Here is an 18,514-nt window from a genome sequence, read left to right as displayed (position 1 = left end):
TTCCGCAGTAGACGTTCTGTCTCAGAATGATATGACTAGGAATAAATACATTGTACAATATATTTATAAAGGACGTATAATCGTCAACGGGCCACAATTCGCACAGAAATTGGACGTAAAATCCTGTTTTTGAATCTCAGCTTACAAACTTTTTGCCAAATGATAATAGACAAATCTCTCTCTTTCCCTCTCACTCTCTCTCTCTCCTCTCTGCCTGTGTTTTGCTTCTATCTCTATTTCTTTCTTTCTCTATGACTCACTCTCTCATCTTTCACTCTCAAACCCTCTTTTCTCACACCCTCTCCCACTCCCCCCTTTCTCTCTCTCTCTCTCTCTCTCCATCCCTCCCTCTCTTACTCTCTGTTTCTCCCTCCCTCTGTCAAGCAGACACACACACTCTCTCTCTCTCTCTCTCTCCTTCCATCCCTTTCTATCTATTTCCATATCTCTCTATCCCACTCAAGTTCTCTGTTTTCCATTCGCTCTCTGTCTTATTATCTATCTCTCTCTTTTTTATTCTTTCTACCTCTCTTTTCATTCATACTATCTATATCATGTCTCTATCTCGCACTCCGTTCACTCAGTCTAATTCTCGCGCTCTTCTCTATCTCTTTTTCGCTCCTTTCACACAATCTTCCCCTCATTTTCTCTCTCTCTCTCTCTCTCTCTCTCTCGGTACTACTACTCACGCCCTTCTGATACTAAATCCAAAATGAACCCACAAACAATTAAAAACGCATTACTTACAAAATTATCTGTTCAGCAAAACACAAATAAACAAAAAAAAAGTTTTTTATTACATTGATAGATTATTTGTATTATTATATGTACTACGTATAAATTTTATACTACATTATTCTACATATATTTACATTGTTCCATTCAATTACGAATTATATAACCAAATTATTGTTCTATCGCTCAGAGAAGCTGTTTTATATATTACTATTGTTTGATATTGTTGTCCTTTAGGGAACCTGTTCCCAGGACATAATAATGCTTTTCTTTCTTTCTGTCTCTCTCTCTCTTCCTCCCTCCTTCCCTCTTTCTCACTGTCTCAGTCCTGTCTCTATCTCTCTCTCTGTTTGTCTCTCTCACTCTCTCTCTCTCGGTATTACTACTCTCGCCCCACTGATACTAAAATCCAAATAAACCCACAACGCAATACTTACAAAATGCTCTCTCCATCTGCGTATTAATTACAATTCGTTGTCATCAGAGTTAAGGGTTAATCGTCTACGTTAACTTACAAATATTAATGATAATATACTCAGATTTTAATATTTCAATGATCTCTAAGCTGTTTTAAATCTTTAGTATTAAGCTTAAGCAGTATTACATATATATATATATATATATATATATATATATATATATATTTGTTACTAATTATTTACTTGAAACATTAAATTCCAAAATTAGATTTTTAAATTTGTGTTAAGAAATATATTTCTAAAAAGAATAATGAAAGAATTGAGTGTTTGGATTCTAATTGGCTTCTTTCATGATTATCATTTATCAGATAAGAATTTTGAATGTCTAATTTCTGTGTTTTATTTTATTTATTTATTTATTTTTGAATGCGAAGTTTCAATTTTTAGTAAAGCTTGTAAAGCAAGGACATCAACGCTAAACAGATTCCCTCCGGCTTATGCCGTATATTCACTTTTGCCTTTTAGTTGATGATTCGTTTTCGCATTTACAAATCCAATTTTCGATCCAACCACTCAGTATATAAGTTAAACGCATTTGAGGAGAAAAATGAACCCCCGAAGATATAAGGGTCTGAAGGGAGGATTAATCCCCTACAGGGCGAATAGATAGGAATGGCTCGGGCATAAATCCCAAACTGCCCCAGTTATGGCCACTTAGCTTAAACGAACGGAATATACAACACTTAGCTGTTGAAACTTAAAATTTATACAAGGGGAGGATCCGTCGAATTACAGAGAATAAGAAGGGCAATTTTGTTGCTGATTTGTCAACCGTCACACGCTCGTCTGTCTTTTCTCAGTACCGTTTATCTGCATGAAATTAAAATAACACAAAAACACTTTGAACACCTTGGACAAGTATGTTGTTTAAAAAAACAAAACAAAGGCAGTGAATCTTCAATTAAAATAAGACTGTGCACCATTAAAACAGACCTCTCCGGACTGAGCACTCTTCAACAAAACATACTAATTTAAAATCATATTTCCATCCTTTTTGTACTCTCTATAAAAAAATACGTAATATGCTTTAACGCTATTTTTTTTTGTAAGATAAACTACATAAAAAATACTTGCAATCTTAGAAATATATACTTATAAAAATCTATACATTCTTAATTAAGCTTACACACATCAGAAGAAAACTTGACCAAAACATAATTTACATAATTTATTTCCCTAAAAAGTCTTCCACTTTTTGCATCTAAAGATGTTTTCAAAATAAGTCTCTTACCAAGGAAAAAGCTATTATAAAAATATCAACTGTTTCTTCAGTTTTAACAGGACATTATTTTATTTTATTTTGTTTTTGTTTATTCGTAGTTGTTTATTTGGGTTTTGGATATTAAAAAATTATTGATGAAAATTTTTGTTCTAAGTCTTATTTTGAATGTATTTTTTTAAATTAAAAATTACGTTTATTAGGTTTCGTGGTCGGCTTGACCAAATAAATTCTTTTCAATTAATTAAGGTTTTGGTTGAGATAAAAAAGTGAGTGTCACAAGCGGGATTCGAACCCATGATCGTCGGCTAGACACGCCGCTAACTTCCTAACTCAACCCCAACTTTTGAATTTTCCCTCCTTTTTGCCATTTTTCAAATGTCGTGTAATCTATTGATTCTCGGCGACAAATGAAATGGCCACGGAGGTTTTTAGCGACGATATACTTCATTTAACTTATTAAATTCACTAATTTTCGTGGTCCGCTTGACCAATTAATATCTTTCAAGTAATTAAGGTTTTTAGTTGAGATAAAAAAAGTCAGTGTCACGAGCGGGCTTCGAACCCACGGCCTTCGCCTACGTACGCCTCTGCTCTACCACTTGAGCTATCGAGACGCCGATCCCCTCGGACACTAACTTCCCATCTCAATCCCCCGTTTTGAATTTTCCCTCCTTTTTGCCATTTTTCAAATGTCGTGTAATCTATTTGATTCTCGGCGACAAATGAAATGGCCACGGAGACCTTTAGTGAAGATATATTTCATTTAACTTATTAAATTCACTAATTTTTGTGGTCCGCTTGACCAATTAATATCTTTCAAGTAATTAAGGTTTTTAGTTGAGATAAAAAAGTCAGTGTCACGAGCGGGATTCGAACCCACGACCTTCGCCTAGATACGCCTCTGCTCTACTACTTGGGCTATCGATCCACTCGGACACTAACTTCTCGTCTCAACCCCACCTTTTGAAAATTACGATTGTTCGCCACATCAGCGACTCTGTACGATTTTCAAACGTTTTTTATTTGTACAAAAACAATTAATTTTACGTTATTCTTTTTAATATTTAATCTGTTTTTATAATTAATATATTAATAATATTTATCTTAATATTCTATAATTTTAAAACGAAAAAATTATTTAAATAAAAGTTGAAGTTTTGCGATGGGATTTAGGATATTTCGGGGCTGAGGTTTCTCGTTCATCAATGTCCTCTTTTCCCACAATTCCTGAGATTGAGTTATGCCGATTCAGATTTATTGTATTCTTCTGCGCTTAATTAACTATCGCATGGACATTTCTTGTCGTTTGAATAACAAACGGTTCACGGGTCGCCGAAGCGTCTGAGGTGCTGCACGCGCTAAGGGTCCGGAAGCACGCCTTCCCATCCAGCCCGTTTGGATAAGGATGCGAATCCAAGTTAGGGACAGTCCAGTGAACAGTATTCCGCTCGGGCTGATCCCCTTCTGCAAACCGGCTGCGACACGCCAAGAGACCGTGAACATCTTATAAAGTATTGTGCGATTTAACGTCTCAATCCTTCTGTCGACACCCGGAAGCGGTATATCTCAAATTTCCATAGGACGAACCCCTCGCCCAACTGGAATGCTTTAGCGAATTCGAGATGAAGTCGTGTTTTTGACTCTTAGCATTACTGAGATGATCCTCGGAATGCAAAAACAGAAACAAAACTTGACACCTTATGGAATAAAGAACGAAAGGGCATTTGTAAAAGAAACCGTCCTACCACTACGGTCCTCACCTCCTGAAACGTGAGTTATTGCTTCAAAACACTTGTACGTGGGCACTTCTTTCATCGTGGTTTTCCTTTTACTTTGTCGAAAAAAGAACACACAATTGTTAATAATTACAAATTACGAAATACTTCCACATGGTTGGCCATTGATATTTTAAGACTAAAAAGTCAACAATACATTAAAACTTACGGTCAAATCGTATTTCTTTCTTTGCAGACTTAGTTATTTGCAGTCTATTATTATGTAACGTGATAATAACATTCACGATAGATGGCCCTCAGAGAATCTGAGCAGGAGTCGAGGGATCGTCCTCACCCGACTGAGGATTGGCCATACGCGGTTGACACACGGGCACCTGCTTTTAGGCCAAAATCCGCGCAGGTGCCCCCTATGCAGAGAAAGGTTGCTCGATGTGTCCCACCCACATACTGGAAACATGCCATGCCTCTCTACAGGGAGCGTACAGGCATGCTATCCAATCTGAAAATGGTACTCGAGCACTGCAGCGGGTTTTTGGGTCCCCTTCCGCATTTTAGGGGAAATTGGGTTTTTTTATTGTATATAATATGTCTTATGTGTTGTTTGTCTGTATGTTTTGTCTGAGTGCATGTATTTATTAGCGTAAATGGCGAGGGGTGAGGGTGAAATATAACGTCATCATCGCCCATCGAACTTTGAGAGCTTATGAGTGTGTGTTCAGGGTCGATGGCGGAATATATACTCAAACGAGCCCAATCCAGATTAGTTTGAATATAGGTCGGTGCAGGAATATAAAGTACTCCACCGACCGAACGGAATGAGTGTACAGTATGGATTTATTTACGTGTATGAATGTATTTATTCGTATGAATGTAGTGCTTGAAAGGGTACATAGAATATATACTTAGTAGAACGCTGGGGAAAAAAAAATTCTCCTGAGTGGTCTCTCTTTATAAGTAGTTTTGTATGTGGGGTCTTGGTATCTATGCACAGCAGCATGACTTTTTCCATCAGTAGCATGGAATTACATAGAGGGTGTTTGTGAAAAGGCCAGCTTTAATTAAATTTTGTAAGAAAGATTTGGACAACTTTTGGTATTTCTTGGAATTGGAAGTGCGTAAAAGTACACAATATCCAGCTATTGATATCGCGTGGTGTGTACACACCATTTCAAACTGGCCGTTTTTGTTGTCAACCTTTGCAACCGGCCGGTCCCACCTTTTCACCCAATTTCCAACTTCAACGACCGTTGATAATTGAGTCGATAAAATGAGTTAACGCCCATTTATACTCGGCCGGTGAATAACGTCAGTTGAATAATGTCGTAGGTAGTCCGGAGCCAATTTGTATTTTCATTTGGACCGAGGGGAAGATTCACTGGTTAGTAATGATCGCGCTAATGAAGTTGTTAGCATACGTCAAAAACAGAGTTTTGGCCGGCTTAATTCTTTGGTGAAGAGATTTCTTTCTTTTTTCGTCATCGAGGAAATTCCATTTTAATTACGTAAAAGCGAAGAATCCTGTCATATCCTTATATGTTACATACTTTAGCAGTAGAGGAAAGAAAGTAATTCTTAGGAAAAAGGAATATATTATTACATAATGCAATCTTCAAGCGATATCTGATTATCGTTAAAATAACCATGTCCAACGTAAAATTTAAAAAAACGTAAATACTCATAATTTATAAATAAATATATTTTTTGGACTATAATAGTTTTAACGTTTAATAGTCCTAATGAATAAATTTATTTCTCGAAAGTTCGAAGAAACATGTGTTTTCTGTACAAATAGTCTNAGCGAATACAATTGATCATATTAACTATTATTAATTATTTCAATTAATTAATCCATTTATGTAAGGTCTTGGTTGTAATGAAAATGTTAGTGTTACGAGTGGAATTCGAACCCACGACATTCGGCTAAATACGCCGCTGCCCTACCATTGGCCACTTCATATATCGCCGAGAATCGAATCCTGATTTCACGACATTTTCAAAAATGGCAAAAAGGAGGGAAAATTCGCAAGGTTGTAGGTTGAGATGGGGAGTTGGTGTGGTGTAGCTCAAGTGGCACTACCATTTTCAGTTCAAATAAAACCTTACATAAAAGGATAAATCAACTGAAAGAAGTAATTGGGGCAATAGACCACTAAATATAACACATACTGATTATTTTTTTTATCTAAGGTTTTGGTAGGGGTGAAAAAGCTAGTGTCACGTGTGGGATTCGAACCCACGACCTACGTCTAAAAAATGGCAAGAAGAGGGAAAATTCCGAAGGTTGTAGGTTGAGATGAGGAGTTGGTGTCCGAGTGGATCGAACTCACGATAGCTCAAGTGGTAAAGTAGCGGCGTATTTGTTGTACCGGCCGAAGGTCGTGGGTTCGAATCCCACTCCTAACATTAACTTTTTCATTTCAACCAAGACCTTAAATAAAAAGATTAATTAATTGAAAGAAGAAATTTGGTCAATAGACCACTAAATATAATGCATACTAATTATTTCAATTAATTATTTTTTATCTAAGGTTTTGGTTGGGGTGAAAAACCTAGTATCACGAGTGGGATTCGAACCCACGACCTTCATCTGAAAAATGGCAAGAAGAGAGAAAATCGAAAGGTTGTAGGTTGAGATGAGGTGTTGTTGTCCGATTCGATCGAAGTCACGATATCTCAAGTGATTAGAGCAACGCCGTGTTTAGCCGAAAGTCGTGGGTTCGAATCCCACTCCTAACACTAACTTTTTCATTTCAACCAAGACCTTAGATAAAAAGATTAATTAATTGAAAGAAGTAATTTGGTCAATAGACCACTAAATATAATGCATATTAAATATTTCAATAAATTATTATTTTTAACTAATGTTTGGTTGGAGTGAAAAAGCTAGTGTCCGAGTGGATCGAACTCACGATAGCTCAAGTAGAGCAACGCCATTTTAGCCAAAAGTAACTTTTTAATTTTAACCAAGACCTTAGGTAAAAAGAATAATTAATTGAAATATATAAATAGCATTCATAATGGAATATAATGAACTGAGGGAAATCGAATTTACATAATATAAAGCATTTTATTCAGCCTGCACTTCTTTTTCATTAGCTTCCCGTACCACCCAGAAAAACAAAAACTAGTCTTTACCTTAAAGAAATAAAGCATTTCTAGGCCGTAAATATTTTACGCCGGGCGTAAAATAACTTTCAGATCGGGAGGAATTTAATAACCGGTATAAAGGTTATATGCCAAGGGGTATTTTATACTCAGCACATCACACAATTCGCATCGATTTTATTTACAACTGTACCCAAAGGGTGAATTTGCACATTTGTTTAATCTTCGGACTATTTAATTATTAAAAATTCAATGGAATTGTACGATCTATTTTAGAACTTGATTGAGTGAAACGTTGTCAAATTGGAATTTCCAATCAAAAATTACCTTGGGTAACTAAATCAAAATCTCATGACAATAGGCAGACTGAAGAACGGTGAGACGACGAGGTAATAATTCTCAACAATTTCCTCTCAGGGGATAACAATAACTTTCATTAGGGGATGTTTGCAAATTGCTTCGCAAAGAATGATACAGCTGCGGCAGAGTATAGCTTTGTTTAGCTGTGAGAGGGGAAAGGGTTATTTCATTCATTCTCGCAAACAATTTGGCCCGAGATTAATAAGAAAATTCTAAAAGGGAACAACCGGTGCGATGTTCGCTTCCTCCCCCCTGAGAAAATTTAAGAAAGGCACTTAGAAAGAAGAAGATAAATGAAGAAGCATTAGGCTGGAAATCGGCCAATCTTTTAACGCTATGATGGTCAGAAACTTCACTTTTCAAATAAAAAACGGGATTTTTTAACAGCATAACGGAAATACAAAATAAATTTTGGCTTTCGAAAAGCAAGGAAACACTTTTTTCAATTTCATACTTATATCTTGGCAAACTTGGCAAAGTATAACATTTGTATATATATATATATATTCATTCTCATATCATATTTAGTGAATCCACGATGATAATAATGAATTTTGGTATATGTATATATATATATATAAAAATAAAACGTAGACCAGTGCCACAACAACGAGGTTTCTATTAACATTTTTGTGATTTTAGTCTAAAACCAGAAGTTTTTAAACATAAAATAGTTATTTCTCAATATTGGATAGAATAGAGGAAATTAGTAGGAACTCCATAAGAAATTCTTATACCAACAGCAATTACGAACACCAAAATATGAAAAATAAGGCAGAAAAACAAAGCAGAGCTGATCACATAAAATCTAGAAAAAAGCACTTAAAGAATATTTATTTCTCACACAATTCCGAACAATTTTAAATTATAATTTGTTCATTACTGATCATTTTCGTTTGCTGATTCTCACTGATTCACTCTTTTAGACCTGTTTCTGGATTTTACGGTTTTTCGACATTTAGCGTTCAAGATCGTTGAAGATGGTAAAATCGTTCTGACAGATCATATTTTGTTTTGTTGAGCTTAACTTTTTCATTGATTTTCCAAATCCATTGACTCCGTTAAATAAATCAAGTAAATAAAAGTTTTCACTTATAAATGGTTTTAGAATATTAATCGTTTTTGTGATTAAATAATAATCATCACAATTTTGATATTTTTTTGCATTTGACAATTCATTTTACCGTTAGGCAAATAGCCCCAAGCGACTTGGAAAAAACATGGTTATTGTTTTACCACATAAAAACTCAAAATAAAAAGTGTACAACTTTTGACATTTTTCCATGAAAATATGTTATGTGCACATGTGTTGTAGTAACATGTTTTTTTTTAATTGACTATTTATGTCAAAATGTAAATCAATTGTGGTTGGCAATTAACTGCACATTAACATACAATTTATGCCTTTAGTGAAATAATTAGTATACATACCTACAGGCCCTCTGATGGTAACGGTTGTCCCTACTTTCTGGACATTTTCATGACATCTGGTACAGGGTTTTTCTTTCCCTCCATATAATATTTAAACCATCTGTACCCAGAACACTCCCCGACCTGGGAAGCCATTTTACAACTCCCTTCCTTAAACCTTCTAGACCTTCTTTAACCAACAATTCAGTAAACAGAAAACTATTTCAACATAACGTTAATATTATCTTTAACCTAATCATTTCAATAAAAAATTGTAACCAAGTAAAACGATTAGTCAATCGCCAGACAAGAGAAATCCAACACGTCGGCGATAGCCTCGCCACCTGCTACCGTTTCCCAATCCTCCTCCCAAAATAAAAGAGAGTTCTAGGTTTTTCTCCCAACGACCATGATCTGCGATATCTGTTCGATTAGGGACACGGACTATTTCCTCTATGCATATTTTTTTGGCAGACACAATAAATAAAAGAAACACGAGAAATTTAAGTTCCATTTTTCATTAAAGAAACTGAATTTTCTATACAAGCATCAAATCATTTTACTGTATTTCAGCGATTTTTACGCCATTTAGTCATGATTAATCAATTATTCCTTTTTGTTTATAAGCTGACCGCGATGGCCGAGTGGTTAGGACGTTCGATTTGTATTTGCCACGCTAGCGGTCTTGGATTCTAATCCTGGCACAGCACATGATTTTTTACAATGAGAATAGAATGAAAAAATTATTGTAAAATATTGTAATATTTATTGCACCCAACGGATAGTTGGACGTTAAATCTTTCTGTAAGACAGGGATTACTTTACAAGTGAATCGGTCATTGTTGCAAATACCTCAAATTGCGCCAAAAAATACCCCTTTTTTATACTCAAAACTGTCTGTTGTATCATAAGCCGAGACCTGGTCGATTTGTCAAAACAATACATGTTACGAATGTTTGGATTTTTTTGTACAAATTAATGAAGAAGGTTTCATTACGGAGAAATGTTTTGTAGGAAAGTGTACCGAAATGTGAAAATTCAAATATCAGTAGAAACCATTTTCCGGGTCGAGCTTGAATTTTTCCCATAGCCACCCTATTTAATCCCTGAAAACGTTACAAACAGATCGTTCTTGCAGAAGATACGGTTTAGATTGGAAAAATAGATTTTGTCGCAAAATGTACATAAAAGAAGAGATTGCACGCACATTGATGAAGGCGAAATAAACCTAAACACTTATTTATTCTTCTTTTCTTTCTTCTTGATTGTTCGCTTGTTTTAAAATCTTTTTAGGTGTTTTTTCAGGAGCTTACAACCATTTCAAAATATCCTTTTATATACATAATAACGATATAATAAGAGGGTATTTTGAAATGGTTGTAAATTACTGAAAAAAACACCTAAAAAGATCTTGAACACTTATTTGTACAAAAAAATTATTGATAGGTTCCGAAATTCCAAGATCACCATGGTTGAAAACATTTATTAAATTTAGTAAATTACTTGCGTTTCGGGCTCCTGTCCCATATTCAGAAATTAAATATAGAGAAATCTCATGGTGGAATTCTCAATTGCCTTCGGATTGAGAATTATACCATCAGACTTCTATATGTAAAGTTTCTGATGATGGGCCAGGAGCCCGAAACGCAAGTAATTTTCTGAATTGAATAAATGTATTCAACCACGGAGATCTTAGAATTTTTCAACCTATCAATAGAGAAGGTATGACCGTGGAGTTGGTAATATATAAAAAAATTATGTTAAGCAGTTCTGAAGCTCGGAATATCATGAAAATACATTTATTTTTGAAAAAATGTTTCTAAATATATAAACAATATATTTGGTGGGATCGAAAATGTGATCCAATGAATGTTACGCATTGAAACAATTCCATGCTTTTGGTGTTTTATTTCACCTTCTTAAACAACCAAAATAGATAGAAAGTGAAATAATTTATGCAAAATGTAGTGTTGTTTATTTGATTAATGTATAATATTATTTTATGGGATTAGAAAAATCAGAGTTTATAGCTTTAATTATTTATTTATTATAAAATTAAAATAAGAATTTTAATGCACAAGTCCCAAACGTCGGCAGATAAAGCGTACCTGATATTAAGCTACACTGGGTTCTCTTGGTTTACGTTAAATTTCCGACTTTGTCGGTAATTTTAATTAGCAAAAAAGTGCTATTTATATATTAAAAAACTATTATATTAAGAATTACAAAATAAGATTTGTCTGTAAGTTGTAAAAATAAGTTGATTGTTGAATCTCTCAAAGCTGAGTAACTAAAAAAAGTATATATTTATTGAATACAATAGAATATAAAAGTGTTTATTACTATTATATTCTAAAAGATCTTACATAAAAAGTTAAATATAAATATACAATACTTAAAACACAAATAGCATGTGCTTTAGCCCGCCAGCTGAGTTGGCTTAATATTTAATAAATTATCTCGTTTTACCAATTTAATCGTTTCGTTTGGGAACATATTTACATATAAATTGTTATTGAAAACATTGAATCAGACCTCCAACAAGGTATACCAAACAAGTACTGTCAACAATGGTGATAATAAAAATAGTGACCGTTAATCGATATTTATTTAGAAATCGTGAGATGCGGTCTGGTGTGATGTAGGTTTCAGAAAAACATTTTCTTTTTCGTGCCAACGTTTCGATCTTTATTGAGATCATCTTCAGGGCCTGGGATTTACAAACATTGTTTACATATAACATTACATTATGGATGTGGAAAAGTGAATTTATACAATGCAAAATATATTTTTTTATATATTCAATCAAAGTATTTCTACTCACTCTGTTGACACGCAAGAATGGCACAATTACAGAGAAGACAAACACTTTGAATGAGTGTTTAAAATAAATAAATNTATATATAAAGACAGCTTCTAATATAATATCATACTTTAAACATTTTGTAACCTGGTATAGGATCATTATTTGCATATAAGTTGGCAATAAATTGTAAAAATTTAAAACTCAATTTATAACACAGCATAATATCTAATATGCTATCATATTTTAAGAAACTTAGTAGTCCGATATGCAAACATTATGTATATATTAATTATTTCTATTAATAAAATTTTGAGCTTTTATATTTGTATAACCGTTTTACACCCTGAGGAAGGCATGATAAAACACCGAAAGGTTGACATAGTTTCAGTCCCCAAGATTCATTAGACCTCATCCCTGATCCCACCAAATATATTGTGAATAGTAACTGGTCAATCACCTTTACATCACTAAATATACATTAAAAATTGTAAATATCTTTTCTGATATTTCCTTCACGTTTTGAAATCTTTTACACAGCTGGTAAGAAATTTCAAAAATTCTTGACCTAGAAATTCAGCCTGTTGGCTAAAAGGCAGTCTATATTAGCTATGGGTAAATAAAATTAAAAATAAGGGTAAAAAACGGAAAAAAATCATGAACGGAGAGACTAATTCGACTCACTGCCCGGATTAAAAAATCCTAACTCCTCAGGGTAGATGATCAGAACCAAAAAAATCCGGAAGGGATTAACTTCACTTCCCCTTTTCCGAAGAATCTCCCATGTGTTATAAATATTTTAAAAGGTAAAATATATGCAGATACAGAATATAAATTTAATAAAAAAATATAAAATAAAGTTGGTTTATATTGACATTGTATGATGTGAATTTAATTATTTTTCGAGGAAACCGAGACAGCTTTGGTTTTTCTCGAATAACGGCTGATATATGACATAAATAAATGCATTATTAATGAACTGACCTAATTGAAAAGAGTAAACTGATAGCAAATATAACGGTATTTGTGAATGATTAATTTATCACGACAGACAATACAACGGCCGTTAAGGGCAAATGTTTCAAAGGTCCGCGCTTGTCACCTGATGAACACAGACGAGGCCCATTTTTTCCGCCTCTCACCCGAGTCGTTTCCTATTTCAAAACTGTGCAAATAATGACCGCCATAAATCAAATTAAATATGATTAAGGAAAGCAAAATTAAAAAAATATAACGGGGTTAATTTATACGTTCATAAACGTTGTTTTTATCATTGAATAAACTGCCGTTCGTGCCTATATTGAAATTATTTGATAAAAATTAGCTCCGTTTTTATTTTCTTGGTTTAGTAAGCTAGTGCTTGTAGTAGTTTTTTAGTTAAAAAATCAGAACAAAATTAAAATAACACAAATGTTTTGACTACACGATTTAAGTAAACTTAAATGCTATCACAAATGGCTTGGCTCAACGATTGTGAAATTTTCTGTAAGGTCCAGTTTTTAGTTGGAGAGCTGTAAAAAGGAAATAAGGTCTATTATATTATTTATTTTAACATAAACAATTAAACTTTGAGGTAGATGAGATTAGAAAATTGGTTTTTCATCCCAAATAAACAAACAGACCATTACTTAATTACATTATCATTACTAAATTTATAAACTCAAAGACGAAAGTAAAGACACTATTATGTTTTATTTTTCATAATAATTAGGACATAAAGATTAACAGTTGATGAAAATAAAAAAAAACATTAATAACTTGTTTAATTTTATAGTATTACTAATCCAATTACAATCATTAGATTAAAAATAAAAATAATTTTTGTTAAAACATGGTTTTACGTCGACAAGATCTCGCCCGGGCAGATGCAAGGCCAACGACGGACGTAGAGTCAGTTTCATAAACCAAGTTCAGGTCCACTGGAAGTCCCGATTGAAGAGAAGGTAGTGGTCGACCGCGATGTACGACGGGTAGAGAAGATAGTTTTGCTCTTACTTTACTACGGGACTGTCATTTAACGTCTTCCTTGGCAGGTAGACAACTCTAAAGGGTCCGTAATACAAGGATGAGCTGTAAAATATCAGAAACCTTCGTGAGAATAGCCTCGTCTCTAAACGTCTAAATAAGGTTTTCTACTGGAGAGGCATCTAGAAAGGCGACTATTCGCAAATTATCCTCTCGCTTGGACTCTTGAACAAACCTGGCTGTTGTGTAACTGTTGCCTTCACATATGGATGCCGGTTTGGTTTGGAATCAGATGACCGGGACCGTGGAAGAAGTCCTAGAGAAAGCTTTGCTCCATGTGCCAGGCTTGAATCACAGCCTTTTCAAAAACAATCAAAGTGGACTCAAAGTCCACGCCCGAACTGATTATGCTGAGGTGCATTGAGAATGTTCTTCTGGAAACTGTGGTCGATTCGTTTGTTAGAGACAACTCCATGTTATTGCATGATAAAGCTAGATTATCCCGATGAATTGGCCAGCATGTTCTACTGACATGAGTCTTATGATACGGGGTGGGCATCATTCGCCGCATCGAAACAGCGCTGAAAAGCGTCATACCGTTTTGGTTGAAAAATTCTGTTTCACAAGCCGAAATCCGATAGCTTTTTCATTCGAACACTTTCGAAGCCTTTCAAGGGCTTGACGAGGCCAGAGTAAGCTATACGCATTATTAAGGACGAAACTAGATAATAAATTGTTAAATGTTAACCTATCACTAAATGATTTCTGGTATTTTGGTGAATACAAACCCTAATAATTTTTTATTAAAACTTGTGAATTTCTTATCTCGTTTCATTTGGTTAACATTAAAATAAGTTCAATTAATTAAGGTTTTTAGTTGAGATAAAAAAAGTCAGTGTCACGAGCAGGATTCGAACCCCCGACCTTCGGTTTGATACGCCGCTACTCTACCACTCGAGCTATCGTGACGTCGATCCTCTCGGGTACTAACTTCCCATCTCAACCCCAACTTTTGAATTTTCCCTTTTTTTTTTGCCATTTTTCAAATGTCGTGTAATCTATTTGATTCTCAGCGACAAATGCAATGGCCACAGCGAGGTTTAGAGAAGTGTACTTCATTTTAATTCATTAAATTCACTATTTTTCGTGGTCCGCATGACGAATTAATATCATTCAATTAATTAAGGTTGTTAGTTGAGTTAGAGAGAGGATCGAAGTCACAACAGCTCAAGTGGTAGAGTATCGGTGTATCAAGCCGAAGAACGTGGGTTCGAATCCCGCTCGTGACACTGACTTTATTATCTCAACTGAAAATCTTAATTAATTGAATGATGAATGGACCACGAAAAATAGTGGAATTAAAATAAGTATTCTGTAATTAATTTAATGAAAAAATATAGTTTGAAATAAACAACACATCATAGGTGTCCGTTTTTTTGTCTTTGAGCGTATAATGATAGGAGATATATGGCTTTATGAAATAAGCTAAATTTCACGTCCATATCTTCTACACTCTGTATTAAAATTAAAACGAATGTTACGTATATCTTGTCCTCTTTGGACTACATTCGCTACACGCTAAATGGATATTTGATAGCCAGTTTGTACTTTCGACCATGTGCTGCAATTCGCTCTGATTACACGAAAGGTGATAAAAGAAAGCAATTTTGGAAAGTCCAATAAATATTTCAATGAAACAAACAGCAATTCTTTCAGGATTTTTTTTTGCGCGTCCACGTCATATTCAACAGCGAAACGCATTTGAGACATTTAAACCAGCGAAAATACTCTTTGCCCATTGCCGATCGTTTCAACATTGGTTCATCCACTCTCTAACCATCACCAAATATTTTAATAGTATAATGATGAAGGTAACATTTACGTTGATTTTTTAAGGTGCAAACTGCTTGAAGCTGGTCCGTCTCAGCGTACCACAGTACAAACTCCGCGGCGAACTGGCTATTCTCGAGTGCCAGTACGAGCTAGAAGGCGACACTCTTTACGCCCTTAAATGGTACAAAGAAAATGAAGAGTTTTACAAGTACGTGCCTAAATCGAACCCGCCGCAGGTGTCTTATAAAGTGGAAGGGATCAAAGTCGATGTAAGTTTTAAAATGGCCGGTGTACTGATGAAGGAACTCATGGTGGGTTTTGTTGCAGCACCAACTTTCCGACAGCCGTCAGGTGGCGCTTAGGGGCGTCAACCTCAAATCAACTGGAATGTATAAATGTGAGGTGTCGGCCGAAGCTCCTTCTTTTTCTTCGGCATCGAGAGAAGCAAAGATGGAAGTCCTCTGTAAGTACATTTCTATGTCTAACATTGTAATATATTAAATATAGTTTGACTTGAAAATGTTTTTTAAAATACGTTTTCAATAAGAAGCCAAAAACTTACAAGCAAATTTATTTCTACCGTTGGGGTGAAAAATAGGTTACTCGAAAACAGTAAAAATCAATTTAAGTAAATGGGAAAACACTTTAAAAAACTACTAGCTTAAGTATCAGAGAAGCATGTTTTTGGGCAATTTTATCTGCTACTAATTTTGGGAACGAACTTCAACCTTTAAACGAAATTTTCGGAATGTTTCAATTATTTGCTCTAGCTTAGTACATTTATTTGTAGGAATTCGGTGGGAGAAAATGATGATATTAATTACAATTTTAAATTAGGAAGTATAAATTAAAAACAAAAGACGTGCTACTCGACTATTCTCCTTGATTATTATTGCACTCATTTTCTTCCTCCTTTTTAAGGAACACTTTTCCTGTCACACTCGGCCAGTCCAAGTATTTCAATCACTGTCTCTTCTCTCTATCCCGCTTTCTTCCAACTCTCATTCTAAATCTTTATTTTTTCTAACCTCTCATGACGAAATTCGCTGTCCCTCCACATTCTCAATGACTTTCCGTTCTTATTTAACTCAATGTCAGGCATTTTTCATAAATTATGGCCTGTTTTATGGCTGGATATTCCATTAGTTATATGTTGACGGATTAATGTATGCAAAACCCAAACATGTAATACGCAGCAATGCTTTCAATACAATTACGAAATCGTTGAGATTAATAATAATAATAATGTTTATTAATAAAGCTGTTTACAGTATAAAAAACAAAATATCTCAGCGACAACATTTTTTTTTGCTTGGATGCTAATTCGTCAGCAGAGAAATCGTTGGGCTTATAAAATCAAATACATCAAATTTTCAAAATAAATTTTGACGAAAGTTTTTTTTACACTGAAAAATGTTTGAAAACGCTTGCTAAACATTTTATTGGATATATTTTTATGAACAGATAAATGAAATCATATATCATCTAGGATACCACCACAGTTTGATTAGATCAAAGTTACTCAGTAAATGATTCTGGCAAAATCAGTAATGAAAACAAAAATATTGACTAAAAGGTAGATAGATAGATAGATCGATAGGTAGATAAAGAGAGAATGAAAGAGAGGAAGAGAGAGAGGAAAGTGTACGTCTGTGAGAGAAAGAGAGCAAGAGAGGTAGAGAGACCGAAAAAACAGATACAAAGAGAGAGAGAAAGAGGGAGAAAGAGAGAGAGGGAGAGTGTGAGTGGGATCAAAACAGTAAGAGAAAGAGAGAGAGTGAGAGTGAGAGAGAGAGAGAGAGAGAGAGAGCGAAATAAAGAGAGACAAAATGAGAGAGTAAATGAAAGTGACAGAGAGAAAAAGAGAGAGAAAATAAAGTGTTTACGTTAATTAATCTTTATATAAGGTATTGGGTGAGAGAAAAAAGTCAGTGTCACGAGCGGGATTCGAACCCACGACCTGGTTGGCTAAATACGCCACTGCTCTACCAATTGAGCTATCGTGACTTCGACTTCGGACACTAACTTCCTCTCTCAACCCCACCTTTCGAATTTTCTCTCCTTTTTGCCATTTTTCAACATACAATTAATTAATTGACAGATGTTATTTGGTCAATCGGACCACGAAAACAAATAAATATGTTTAGACTTAATTCCCCATTCAGTCAATGTAGGAGTTAGAAGTATTATATTATATAACCCTAATCTTTCCTCTAAACTGTTATGTAGAAAGGTGTTATATTCATATCGATATCAAGTGTTATTGATAACATTTCTTATAAAATATATTTATATTGGAAAATATTTCGTTATTGTAGAAAAATTGTTTTGATTTACGGCGTTACGTGATGGTATGGATTACATTACAGAAAGCCCTGAAGGCATTGGCAGTGAAGTGTAACCTGCTTCCTGTTATTTTCATTGTTGCTGATGCTATGTAGGTCCGGAAGGTTTAACAAATTCTTTATAGCTGTCGTTTATTCTGTCGGTATATTTTAAAAAATATTACGAAAATAAATAAACACTACGTTTAATCTTACTCTTTGATCGTTTCACGCAAGGATGATTCGTGTACATGTCACTTGTAACACGTTTGTTAACTAAATTTGTATGCTTTTTTATCTAATTTTTTTTTCAAGTAGTCTTTTGATGTTATAAACTAATTAGCCTTTTTACTCTTTGCTTTCCACCAGCACATGATATTCGCGCTCTCAAAAATCCAATTTCCTATGCAATTTCACACAGTGATATTTGGATATTAATCACATACTTCAAAATGAAGCTTTGAAAAAAATAGATTTGATTTATTTAAGGATAAAAAAGTCAACTCGGGTTTCATTTATACTATAAAACATTTCATTTATAT

At 34.3% G+C, this 18,514-nt stretch overlaps 1 protein-coding gene and 1 long non-coding RNA gene across 4 annotated transcripts in view; one reads left to right on the top strand and one right to left on the bottom strand.

Moving 5' to 3' along the window:
- Positions 1-18,514, top strand: part of LOC106664932 — a 205,050-nt gene that overhangs the window by 108,363 nt on the left and 78,173 nt on the right. Inside the window, exons 3-4 of the mRNA XM_014391023.2 lie at positions 15,712-15,917; positions 15,976-16,111. Coding sequence (XP_014246509.1) covers positions 15,712-15,917; positions 15,976-16,111 — 342 coding nt within the window. The remainder of the gene's footprint in view (positions 1-15,711; positions 15,918-15,975; positions 16,112-18,514) is intronic.
- The window catches only part of LOC112127538, a 55,026-nt gene continuing 48,479 nt past the window's right edge, over positions 11,968-18,514 (bottom strand). The window contains exons 5-6 of one of the 3 annotated variants that reach the window (XR_002910614.1): positions 14,051-14,256; positions 13,616-13,920 (exon numbers count right to left, since the gene is read on the bottom strand). This is a non-coding gene — a long non-coding RNA (uncharacterized LOC112127538). Of the gene's footprint in view, positions 13,362-13,615; positions 13,921-14,050; positions 14,257-18,514 lie in introns of those variants that run through there. The other 2 variants (XR_002910613.1, XR_002910612.1) reach the window with 2 other exon arrangements.

This window comes from Cimex lectularius, unplaced genomic scaffold (genome assembly GCF_000648675.2).
Source record: "Cimex lectularius strain Harlan isolate CLEC.00 unplaced genomic scaffold, Clec_2.1 scaffold191, whole genome shotgun sequence".
Taxonomy (NCBI): Eukaryota; Metazoa; Arthropoda; class Insecta; order Hemiptera; family Cimicidae; genus Cimex; species Cimex lectularius.
This window is presented reverse-complemented; position numbering and strand designations above follow the sequence as displayed.